The sequence below is a fragment of the Oncorhynchus masou genome, chromosome 5 (assembly GCF_036934945.1).
Source record: "Oncorhynchus masou masou isolate Uvic2021 chromosome 5, UVic_Omas_1.1, whole genome shotgun sequence".
Classification (NCBI taxonomy): Eukaryota; Metazoa; Chordata; class Actinopteri; order Salmoniformes; family Salmonidae; genus Oncorhynchus; species Oncorhynchus masou.
This window is the reverse complement of record NC_088216.1, coordinates 15,492,463-15,504,563: the sequence shown is the minus strand read 5'-3', so window position 1 is coordinate 15,504,563 and position 12,101 is coordinate 15,492,463. Positions and strand designations below refer to the sequence as shown.

The 12,101-nt window shown below is 42.0% G+C and overlaps 2 protein-coding genes and 1 long non-coding RNA gene across 11 annotated transcripts in view; 1 reads left to right on the top strand and 2 right to left on the bottom strand.

The window, feature by feature from the left end:
* The window catches only part of LOC135534228 (CREB3 regulatory factor-like), a 36,991-nt gene extending 31,942 nt beyond the window's left edge, over nt 1-5,049 (bottom strand). For 4 of the 9 annotated variants that reach the window (XR_010454657.1, XR_010454660.1, XM_064961313.1 and 1 more), the window contains exon 1: nt 4,572-4,899. The gene's annotated coding sequence lies outside the window, so the exon portion shown is untranslated. Of the gene's footprint in view, nt 1-3,239; nt 3,544-3,592; nt 3,871-4,571; nt 4,902-4,957 lie in introns of those variants that run through there. The other 5 variants (XM_064961328.1, XM_064961348.1, XM_064961342.1 and 2 more) reach the window with 5 other exon arrangements.
* A 165-nt stretch (nt 5,050-5,214) lies between these two features.
* Nucleotides 5,215-7,952, top strand: LOC135534289 (uncharacterized). The gene is made up of 2 exons (XR_010454661.1): nt 5,215-6,562; nt 6,664-7,952. It is a non-coding gene; the product is annotated as an uncharacterized LOC135534289 (long non-coding RNA).
* Nucleotides 7,953-8,127: 175 nt separating this feature from the next.
* The window catches only part of atpv0e2 (ATPase H+ transporting V0 subunit e2), a 4,144-nt gene continuing 170 nt past the window's right edge, over nt 8,128-12,101 (bottom strand). The window contains exons 1-4 of the mRNA XM_064961291.1: nt 12,048-12,101; nt 11,619-11,666; nt 11,264-11,363; nt 8,128-10,957 (exon numbers count right to left, since the gene is read on the bottom strand). The exon at nt 12,048-12,101 is cut by the window's right edge and continues 170 nt beyond it. Of these exons, the coding sequence (XP_064817363.1) occupies nt 11,270-11,363; nt 11,619-11,666; nt 12,048-12,101 (196 nt within the window). The 3' untranslated portion in view covers nt 8,128-10,957; nt 11,264-11,269. The remainder of the gene's footprint in view (nt 10,958-11,263; nt 11,364-11,618; nt 11,667-12,047) is intronic.

The following is a 12,101-nucleotide window of genomic DNA, read 5'->3' as shown; positions in this document are numbered from 1 at the left end:
ACAGTTTGTATTGGTGGTAGTAGTATGAGTTGGGATTATACTGGTTCATTGTTTAGGTAGCTAGCTTCACGTCTAAACAAAAGTTAGCCAGGTGTATTTGGGGGTGATTATCTATTGTATTTCATGGACATGTGTACATGTCTAGACAATAGTGACACATCTAGCTACGTGGATGAGGCTGGGGGGTGGTTATTGCATTTCTTTCACATGACTCATCAATTTAGACAAGTGTGTCTGGGTAATAATTATAAAATATCTTTTATCTGGCCACTTTCTATTTTTGATATTGCTACTATGCAAGTAACCATTTCACTGTACCGTTTACACCTTCTGGATCCTGTGCAACTTAGATGTGATGTGATATAGAGTGTGTTTACCAGAAGGTGAGAAGGTGACGTGAAGAACAACATGATCTGCACTAAAGTCTGATTAGGATATAGGACTAGATAAAGTGTATTTTTATCTGGAGTGCTCTTATTGTAGGCTACTACTTTTACCACTTTTAGTCTTGAAATCTCTGGTTGTTTACTACACTACTCACTCTGTTTAGCACATGGCCTCACATGTGAATCGTTAAAGAGATGGGTGGGGCTAAGTCTTAAATTCTTATGGATTGGGGGCAGTATTGAGTAGCTTGGATGAATAAGGTGCCCTGAGTAAACTCCCTGCTACTCAGGCCCAGAAGCTAAGATATGCATATTATTAGTAGCTTTGGATAGAAAACACTCTGAAGTTTATAAAACTGTTTGAATGATGTCTGAGTGTAACAGAACTTATATGGCAGGCAAAAACCTGAGAAAAAATCCAACCAGGAAGTGGGAAATCTGAGGTTTGTAGGTTATCCAAGATACAGTGTAAATTTGGTCCAATTACACTTCCTAAGGCTTCCACTAGATGTCAACAGTCTTTAGAACTTTGTTTCAGGCTTCTACTGTGAAGGGGGAGCGACTAAGAGCTGTTTGACTAAAAGGTCTGGCAGAATGCCATGAGCTAAATCATGCGTGCAGCCGTGAGAGCGAGCTGAGTTCCTTTTCATTTCTAAAGACAAAGGAATTGTCCGGTTGAAACATTATTGAAGATTTATGTTAAAAACATCCTAAAAATTGATTCTATACATCGTTTGACATGTTTCTACGAATTGTAATATAACTGTTTTGACTTTTTGTCTGGACTAAGTGCCTGCGCCTCGTGAATTTGGATTTGTGAACTAAATGCGTGAACAAAAATGAGGTATTTGGACATAAATGATGGACTTTATCAAACAAAACAAACATGTATTGTGGAACTGGAATTCCTGGGAGTGCATTCCGATGAAGATCAAGGGTAGGTGAATATTTATAATGCTATTTCTGACTTCTGTTGACTCCACAACATGGAGGGTATCTGTATGGCTTGTTTTGGTGCCTGAGCGCTGTACTCAGATTATTGCATGGTGTGCTTTTACCGTAAAAATGTTTTTTTTAAATCTGACACAGTGGTTGCATTAAGGAGAAGTATATCTTTAATTCCATGTATAACACTTGTATTTTCATCAACATTTATGATGAGTATTTCTGTAAATTGATGTGGCTCTCTGCAAAATCACCGGATGTTTTGGAAGCAAAACATTACTGAACATAACGTGCCAATGTAAACGGAGATTTCTGGATATAAATATGAACTTTATCGAACAAAACATACATGTATTGTGTAACATGAAGTCCTATGAGTGTCATCTGATGAAGATCAAAGGTTAGTGATTCATTTGATCTATATTTCTGCTTTTTGTGACTCCTCTCTTTGGCTGGAAAAATGGCTGTGTTTTTCTGTGACTAGGTGCTGACCTAAAATAATCGCATGGTATGCTTTCGTCGTAAAGCCTTTTTGAAATCGGACACTGTGGTGGGATTAACAACAGGTTTATCTTTAAAAATGGTGTTATAATACTTGTATGTTTGAGGAATGTTAATTATGAGATTTCTGTTGTTTGAATTTGGCGCCCTGAACTGTCACTGGCTGAATGGGTGTAGACAAAGAAAACCTCTCCAGTAGGTGTACCAAAACATTCAAGAGCCATTTTCTCAAAAATGTGTCTAGAAGTTGATCAACTTCCATTGTTCCTCAACTGCAGTGTATGATACACCATTTTCTAACTCGGAGTCTCTACTTGTATCCAATGTAAAAAAAAAATAAAAAATAAATTTCAAATTTTGCTACATAAGACCGACTCTAGGTAGTAGGTCACAAATGAGGACAACCCCAGGGCCTGTATTCATAAAGCATCTCAGAGTTGGAGTGCTGATTTAGGATCAGTTTAGGCTTTGAGACCATATTGAATAAGATACCCCAGTAGGCTACTACAAATAAACCACACTGTATAGAGATCAGGAAAGGTTATTATCAAGGTTCCCATCTCCTTGAAGCTATTAGAAGGTCATGGGCCCTATTGGCCCTAGTCAAAAGATGTGCATTACATAGGGAATAGGATTCCATGTGGGACGCAAACCCAATAGGACAAGACCAGTAGGCTATATGCTACAAAATAACACCACAGCTTAAGGCAGTGGTTTTCAAACCAATCTTTTGGAACCCCAGACGTTTCACAAGGTTGTTGTAGCCCTGAACTAGCTCACATAATTCCCCTAATTAAGGACTTGATTATTAGTTGATAAGTTATTATCAATGTTCCCAGACATCCCCTTGAAGTTATCAATAGGTTATGTATTAGGCCTAATATATACTCTATATACCTGTATATGAGACAATTATCCAACGTAAACAACATATCATATTGTGTGCAGTGGCTCCAGACCGGATTCCGGTCTCCGTTCAGGAAATACCCGCTCCCGTGTGGTTGGTGAATGGTGGACGAGTCTACACCCGACCTTGGCCGACCCTGAACAGAATATAGGCTCCACCATATCACTAGAGCAACAACATATACGACCTTGGTGTGATTTTACACATATTTAATGTCTCGGAGGCCTGGAGAATAATATAGGTCAAAAGGCAGTGTGACATATTGGAACAAGCCACATAGCCTATACGCTATAGGCCTACAATAATTTGACCATACACATAGCCTATGCACTTCAGACAAAATCTCTATAAAGCCTACCATTAGTAGTCCTACTAATAACGCAATACTGTTTACATGTAACTCTTAGGTTGCATAACACGTTATATAGACTAAACAAAAAGTGTGAATAATAAGTAGGTTAGACATTTACACATCTAATAAAAGTGTCAAAAAAGTGCACCTGCTAGTCGGGAGAGAGACGAGCAGTCCAGACAGCTCGTGATGTCAGCGTGGAACCGATCGACTCGCGTGCACCGAGTAGCCTACACAGCCACGAGAGAAGACCGGAGGCCACCCCGATCAGTGAGACTGTCTGGAAAGCCAATTTGCCAAATTGGGTCCGACGCACGCACTGTCTATTCGTCTGGGGAAATACTTTAATTTATAATGTTCTTTTCCCATCTTAACGAATATTACTGAAAGATTTTTGATGCAACGGTGGTTTATTTCAGGACTAACTGGTGCCCAGCTTTCGTCCCCTCACTTTCTCTTCCCTTGTTTATTTACTCCTGAATGAAAGATAAACAAACTAACCTATTTCGTTCTCATCCGCGCTTGTTTGCGTGCCCATCCGATGATCCCTTAATTAAGCTGTTTCCTCATCACCTCACCCTAACGATAAACCCCATCATAATAACCCACAACATGTGAACTTGGGGCAGCGTCTTGGTCTCACCGTGGTCTGGTCTGACTGCACCACTGGATGATCACTGCACAACAACAAAGATAAAGAACCGTCTAGAGAGAGAGGAGGGTGCTATGGCAGACAGCAGGGTCCCGCATGGCATGAGACCGAGCGAGGGAGAATACACGACCCTCAAAACCCGATGGCTGCGCTCAAGCAAGGCATCTCACATCGCCAATAATGTTTTAAATTGTTTAAAATTGTAATAACATCTCTAAAATACCGGGCCAATATGATAAAACTCGATTTGGCAGACAATGATAATCCCAAAATTCTCGCGCATCGCACACCACCCCCAAAAAATAAATTTGGGGCGCAGCTGGCACCATGCAACGCCGGATGTCCATTATTAATTTTTAATACCGCACGAAACGCCAGATTTAGAAAGCGTGTGGAGTGGCTTCGCACGCCACAATGGAGCCTACATTACAGTCTACATTCTTTATAGTCATGACCTAAAAAAAACGAATAGGTTGCGAGTAAAATATTTCGATATAAAAGAAGTTACCTCGTTTCCCCTTTTGTCATTTCTTACACCTGACTGTGTAGGCTACAGTAGCCTAACCGACTCGAATGTGTACAGTAACAGCCAGTGACAATAACCTACGGCCAAAGTTGAAAGGGTTTTCAGGAGATCGAAAAGCATGCACCGCTCTCAATATGCAGTTGAACCCTCCTCCCTAAATATACTTTGTATCGGTTCTACTAAAAATCATTTAACAAAATAATAGCGCAAATACTTAGCCAAAATTCGAGGTAAATCCAAGAGGGGATAACTACCAACTTCAGTAAATTACAAAGCTTAAGGGACTAGCTACATAGCTATACCTTATTAGGTTTCGTCCGTGTCCCCTTGAAAGAATCCTCTTCAGACAAGTAGGCTACAAGGTTACTAACCCACACCAGTGTAAAATGTCTGCCTTAACCACTCCAAAGATTATTACGCACATACAAGTGTGATAACACGGCGAAAGTCATAATACCCAAAACACATCATTTATCCTGACATAAAGGAAGTTAGTTTTAAACAGCTGGTGTCGAGCTAGTCCATAGTTGATCAAACGGGGACATCAAGGCTGTACAGGATAATGTCTGATCCAAAACAGAGCAGATTTCGAAATGAGACCAGACACAATTAATACATTTTGAATTATTGCCTCCATAATGCCTAGATAAACCTAATTCTATTTTATAGAAGCTCGTAAATAACTTACACATCTCCACGGAGCGGTCTAACCCCCTTACGCATCACATGGTGTCGCCCGTATGACTCACAATTAAAAAAGAGCGAACTGGTAGCCTAGTCTACTTTCAATTTTTTGGCGGAATGATAATCCTTTAGTTTCTCATCCGCTTTTTGGAGGGGAGGCGTGAACATTGTTCCGATGATGTTATATGTTTTGTTATTGTGCTTACATGTTAATGGTGCGATGGAATATACACTCGGTTAAATTTGACACGGCCTCCCCTTAAAAGCGAAAGGACAAACACACGCGCGCGCTCGGCTCGCAGAGCAACGGAGGAGAACTCCTGATGCAAAATGGAAACTGTGTCAACGGGTAAACACAGGCTCTCGGTGCACGAGGGCATACGAGTTCATGGCAGCGCTCAATTCTAGTGGTCGAGTTCGTTTTGCAAGTCCCGGTGCTCCGGTTTGCAGGATTTTGCTTATTTTAGACCACTCTCTTGGTCCTTAGGTGACGTCTTCATTCAACCGGGGCAACGGACCATGCAAAACGAACTAGCCTTGTGAAAACGGATATGGCTGGCGTAACGTCAGAGCTGGGGCGGGTTCATGTGAACCATCTTTAGGACACGGTGAAGAATGAGGGCCTGAACCCGGTGAACCGCACGACTACTTACTGTACCGGGGCTCTAGCCTGCTTCCTGCTGCGCCGCTCTATCGGCAGATAATTACATTAAAACCGAGAATATAGGTCAGATTCCTATTAAAATGTAATGTAAAAAGTGTCTAGCCTAGCTAGCCTGCTCTGCTACATGCAGACCAGTATCACAATGATAAGCAGCCCAGGTCTACAGACAGTAATCATATGTTCCTTTTCAATTTTAAATCTCAATGTCACACAAAAGTAGGTAGCCACTTGCCTGTGTGTGTGCAGAACGTCAAGTTACATTACCATGAATAATACAACAGTTTAGTGTGTGAGAGAGAGAGGGAGAGTACGTTATCTGTCATTAATTATAGAACAGTTTAGTGTGGTGTGAGTGACAGAGAGAGACAGACACAGCGAGTGTGCATTTGTTTGTGAGAGAGGGTGTGTACTGTGAGAAACACAGCGAGAGAGAGAGTGTGCACGTTCATGCGCGCCTGTGTGTGCTATACGTACAGTATGTCCTCTCCCAGTCCGCAGTAGATATAGGCCACAGCATATGACACATTCCATATGCAATGGAGAGAACAACGCAGCTGACAGAGAATGATCACAGACATTTTGGCAAAGTGGGTGGGGTCATATCCTGCCTGTTTGGACCAGTCCGAGGGTATCATTGGAAGGGGCCGCAGTGTCTCCTGACCCCTCCTGTCTCATCCTCCAGTATTTATGCTGCAGTAGTTTATGTGTCGGGGGGCTAGGGTCAGTCTGTTATATCTGGAGTATTTCTCCTGTTTTATCTGGTGTCCTGTGTGAATTTAAGTATGCTCTTGTAACAGTATAATTTTAAACCATCCCCTCGTCCATACCCGGGCGCGAACCAGGGACATTCTGCACACATCAACAACAGTCACCCTCGAAGCAACGTTACCCATCGCTCCACAAAAGCCTCGGCCCTTGCAGAGCAAGGGGAACTACTACTTCAAGGTCTCAGAGCAAGTGATGCCACCGATTGAAAAGCTATTTAGCGCACACCGCTAACTAAGCTAGCCGTTTCACATCCGTTACACTCTCTCTAATTCTCTCAGGACTACCTGGCATGATGACTCCTTGATGTCCCCAGTCCACCTGGCCATGCTGCTGCTCCAGTTTCAACTGTTCTGCCTGCGGCTATGGAACCCTGACCTGTTCACCGGATGTGCTACCTGTACCAGACCTGCTGTTTTCAACTCTCTAGAGACAGCAGGAGCGGTAGAGATACTCTCAATGATCAGCTATGAAAAGCCAACTGACATTTACTCTTGAGGTGCTGATTTGCTGCACCCTCGACAAATACTGTGATTATTATTATTTGACCATGCTGGTCATTTATAAACATTTGAACATCTTGGCCATGTTCTGTTATAATCGCCACCCGGCACAGCCAGAAGAGGACTGGCCATCCCTCATAGCCTGGTTCCTCTCTAGGTTTCTTCCTAGGTTTTGGCCTTTCTAGGGAGTTTTTCCTAGCCACCGTGCTTCTACACCTGCATTGCTTGCTGTTTGGGGTTTTAGGCTGGGTTTCTGTACAGCACTTTGTGGCACCAGCTGATGTAAGAAGAGCTATATAAATACATTTGATTTGATTTTAATCCAATCACTGAACAAGCCTGTCAGAACCATAGATATTCTAGAGTGTGTCGGTCTGTGTTCTGATTCTATCTCTATGGCCAGAACTGTGGAACATGGTAACTATGAGACACCAAGGCCATTTCATTCTGTTGAAAACAATAGTCATAGCCCAGGTGGGTCGTTGTTAAAAATGAGACAGAGAGGTTTAGACTATTGAAAGTGTGTGCGTGCGTATGTGTGTGCGTTCGTTTGCGTGTGTGCGTGTGTGTGTGTGTGTGTGTGCGTGCATGCGTTTGCGTGTGTGTGTGTGTGTGTGTTTGAGATTGTTGAAGGCCAAATAGGAATTTCAAAGTAAAAACTTCCCTCCACTGTCTACAGTTCATCTCATATAGTCCTGTATCTTCTTCAGTCATCATTGTCTGTAGGGTGCCATTTGGTGGGATACAACGATTTTCCGTCACCTTCACACAGCAGCAGGCCCATAATGTTGGGTAATCACAACTGTCTGATCCTAGATGATGAATGATGTCTGTAATTTTATGTAACCCTGTAATCCCTAATCTGCTGTTTGCACAAATGGCTTAATTGTTTTTTTCCCCTCTTTGTAGCCGTAAGGCTCGAGGTTTCCTTTAGCTACAGCCTTAACGCCCATTTGAACTGTCTAAACGTCCCTTTAAACTCCATTCTAACTGTGTAAATGTCAACTTTAACTGTACAAACCTCCATTCTAACTGTGTAAATGAATGGTAAAGAACAGTGCTCATAATATCAGGTGTGTGTGTGTGTGTGTGTGTGTGTGTGTGTGTGTGTGTGTGTGTGTGTGTGTGTGTGTGTGTGTGTGTGTGTGTGTGTGTGTGTGTGTGTGTGTGTGTGTGTGTGTACGATAGAGACAAGTGTCAGGTGCAGGCTGAGGAGGATTCAGAAGGAGACATGACACAGTGTACCAGACATTGAAATAGGGTTTTTACTAAGGGATTCACATGGACAATGTCACTGTATACACCTACACATTAGATCACACTTACACAAGGCCTGAGTCAGACAAGTCTTTTTCCAGTGTCAAAAACACACACATCTATATGCTCAATGTTTCCATGGTGACCACAATGAACGAGCTGTTGTGCACGTTGCAACCTAGGTCTAGTGTTCGTAATAATGGACCGAGGCTTCCACATATCCACATAGCTGGAATACATAGAACAGCTTTCTCTCATGTAAACGGATCTATTCATGTCAGCCCTGGGCTGAATCATGTCTTCTTCAGGGAGCGTCCTAAATTACCCCCTATTCCCTACATAGTGCACTACTTTTGACCAGAGCCCAATGGGCCCTGATTAAAAGGAGTGCGCTATAGAGTATAGGCAATAGGTTGCCATTAGGGACGTGGACTTGATCTATCACTTTTGATCCCTCTGTAAACCGCCACCACAACGATCAACAAGGCTTAAAGGAAAACACAACATCATTTGGTCTTTCTCAAAAGTAGCTGTATATTGATGTATCTTTCTTGACTTTTTTGGCTGAGCTGAGGAACAAGCTGTCTCAGAGATAGGAGGCCCTAGCCTGGTCCCAGATGTGTTTGTGCCATCTTGCCAACTACATTGGTGTGATTGTCAAGCCAAACATGTTTCGTATGACAGCGAATGACAAGGAGTTGGCATGGTGGCACTAACAAGACTGGCACTCAGGCTAAGATGGCTTCTCTCTGGGTGGGGGTGGAGGGAGGGCAGGGAAGGTTGTTGTGGCTGGCTGGAGCTGGGGTGCCTTCCTACAGAAAGCATCACACATCGTTTACACAAGAAGGGGCTGAGGCTGATAGCAAGCACTTGCAGCGTTTGGAGTCAATTCAAGTTCAACTCAAGTTTATTTAGGAATGGAAATGTTTCAATTCATAATTATGATTTTTCAGTTCATTCTATAGGGAAATTTCCATTCAATTCCTGAATTGATGGGAGTTAATTGTTGAATTGGAATTGAGTCCTCCAACCCTGTCCCTGCAGCAAGACTAGTTGTATTGTGGTCGACGACAAACACTGGCTGATATTGTGATCATGATCACCATGGTAACTAGGAGGACCTAGGGTTGAACATTTTTAGAAAATTTCCCCAAATTCCCAGGTTTCCAGAAATCCCAGTAGAGATAATCTTGGAATTAGAAGGGAATGTGTAGGAAACCTGGGTACCCTCCAACCAGGATTTCTGACCAGGGAATTTGTGAAAGTTACTGGAATTTTGCAACCCTAGGAGGACCATAACGATCCTGGAGAGCGACGATGGGAAAGGAGAGAGGATAGAGTAAGGAGTTGTCCTAGTGGTTGAGATTTTAAAGACGCTTAAAATGGAGTGGGGCTCTCGAGTGTAGTTTCTCATGGCCATCGGCCAGCCAACCACTCCTGGTAATGTCCTAGTATTTACACACAGAACGACTCAACAACAATCATCAAGGTAACATAATACAGACACTGACTCCACATAACATAACAGTCAACTTATGTAAGAGCCAGGACGTCAGTAAAAATAAATACTAAACTTCTATTAAGACTTGCTTATGATGATAATAATAATAATAACAACAACAACAACATGTAGAGGAATTGGAAACAATAACAGGACAACTAAACCTCCAAGATTACATGTTTTAACTGTAGCTAGAGACGCAAATGACATCTATATGCGACCTGGTAATATCGGGTTTATCAGTGTGAGCTATGCCTTCCAGTGCATTATCAAAACAAACACATTGTTTTGCTCAAAAATAGAACATTTCTCACATGTAAGGATTATATGTAACATATACAATTATATCATTTGATATGTCATTACTTTCATACCTGCTATCCAATCAGTAGAATTCTGCATGCATTCTACAACACGCTGGAACATCAGCAGCATGATGACCTAGATATATGTTTCATATAATCCTTACTTAAATAGTGTCATATACTTTTCTGTCTAAGGAGTATTATACATCGCTTATCTATGTTGTCACAGATTCGATACCAACATTAGAACATGATTGTTTAAAACCTCTTAAGGATCGGACCCCCCCCCCCCCACAATTTTCACCTAAAATGACATACCCAAATTGAACTGCTTGTAACTCAGGACCTGACGCAAAGATATGCATATTCTTGATACCATTTGAAAGGAAACACTTTGAAGTTTGTGGAAATGTGAAATGAATGTAGGAGAATATAAAAAAATTAGATCTGGTAAAAAAAAATAATACAAAGAAAAAAACAATGTGTTTTTTAGTATTTTTTTACCATCATCTTTGAAATGCAAGAAAAAGGCCAAAACATATTATTCCAGCTCAGGCACAATTTAGATATTGGCCACTAGATGGCAGTAGTGTATGTGCAAAGTTTTAGACTGATCCAATGAACCATTGCATTCTGTTCAACATTTTATATCAAGACTGGCCAAATGTGCCTAATTGGTTTATTCATAACTTTTCAAGTTCATAACTGTGCACTCTCCTCAAACAGGAGCATGGTATTCTTTCACTGTAATAGCTACTGTAAATTGGACAGTGCAGATTCTCTCCTATCTGACTTGACTGCTGCAGGTTCAGATGGCGATGCAAAACATTCTGACAACGTTGCAGTGACGTAAGAAAGACATTAGGATGGAGGGATAGAGGAATGTAGCCAGGGATGTAAAGAGGAGGGTATAGATGGGTTCTGGAGTCAAGTTGTAAAAGAATCCAGTCCAGGATGGATGAAGGGAATGAAGATATGTGGTCAATGGAGCATCAAAGAGAACCCAACCCTGAAGAGAGAAAGAGAGAGAGGAGCCATTATAAACTCTATATACCTAGGTTATTCATGATTATTCTTTTTACACTTATTTTTGTGGGGTTTGATGTGTTTTATTGAGCTAGGCCAGTGAAGAGAAGACAGGAAAGGTAGGAGAGACTGCGAGTCTGAATGACATTGGGTCAGATTCCAACCCATGCCATCTCTGGTATCCTAGGCTGTGTGTGTCAGGGTTCGCGGCCCTGACACATTAACGCTTATTCTTGAAAGCTATTACACAGTGCTATGTCAGGCATTATAATTAGACAGTAGGACTGACCTGGTGTTACTCCCAGAAGTAGCGGAGGTACCAGATAGTCTCGTTCTTCAGCTGAGGTCCAAACAGAGGGTTGGCCTGGGCTAGGATGGCTATCAGCCAGCTGCACACACACACACACACACACACACACACACACACACACACACACACACACACACACACACACACACACACACACACACACACACACACACACACACACACACACAGTAGATAACCTGGCATTAACTTATACAGCAACTAGAGAACCTGACATTAACTTATACAGTAAGTAGACTTAGAGTAGAGAACCTGACATTAACTTATACAGTAAGTAGACTTAGAGTAGAGAACCTGACAGGACATCCATACTCACAATAACCAACAACAAACAGCTGTCAAGATCAAACTAGTGATGACAACCCTGTGAACAGAAAGAGTTAATACACATTGGCACATGACCATATCAGCTATCACCGCAAGCACACACTATAACATGCTTAATATGAACGACATCTTTGATATACAGTAGCTACTACTGTGACAACTGCATTGCGAGCGGGCCAACAGCAGGGATGAGAGAGAGGATCGATGCGTATAAGGCTTCTGTCCAGGGCCCACTGTTTCCATCCCGTTCATTCATTACAATCCGAGATATAGGAACATATCCTTACAATGCAAAATATTTGCCTTAAAAAAAGCAAATATAAATATTTACCAGATTACCATTAATCAGATTACCATTATACACCATTTTTCGCTTCTGTTATGCGTTTGTATGGATAACGGTAGGTAGGACACCTACCCTCGGTTTGGTCCTTTGGGCACGAAAAAGGGTGCTACAATACCAACGAGCGCC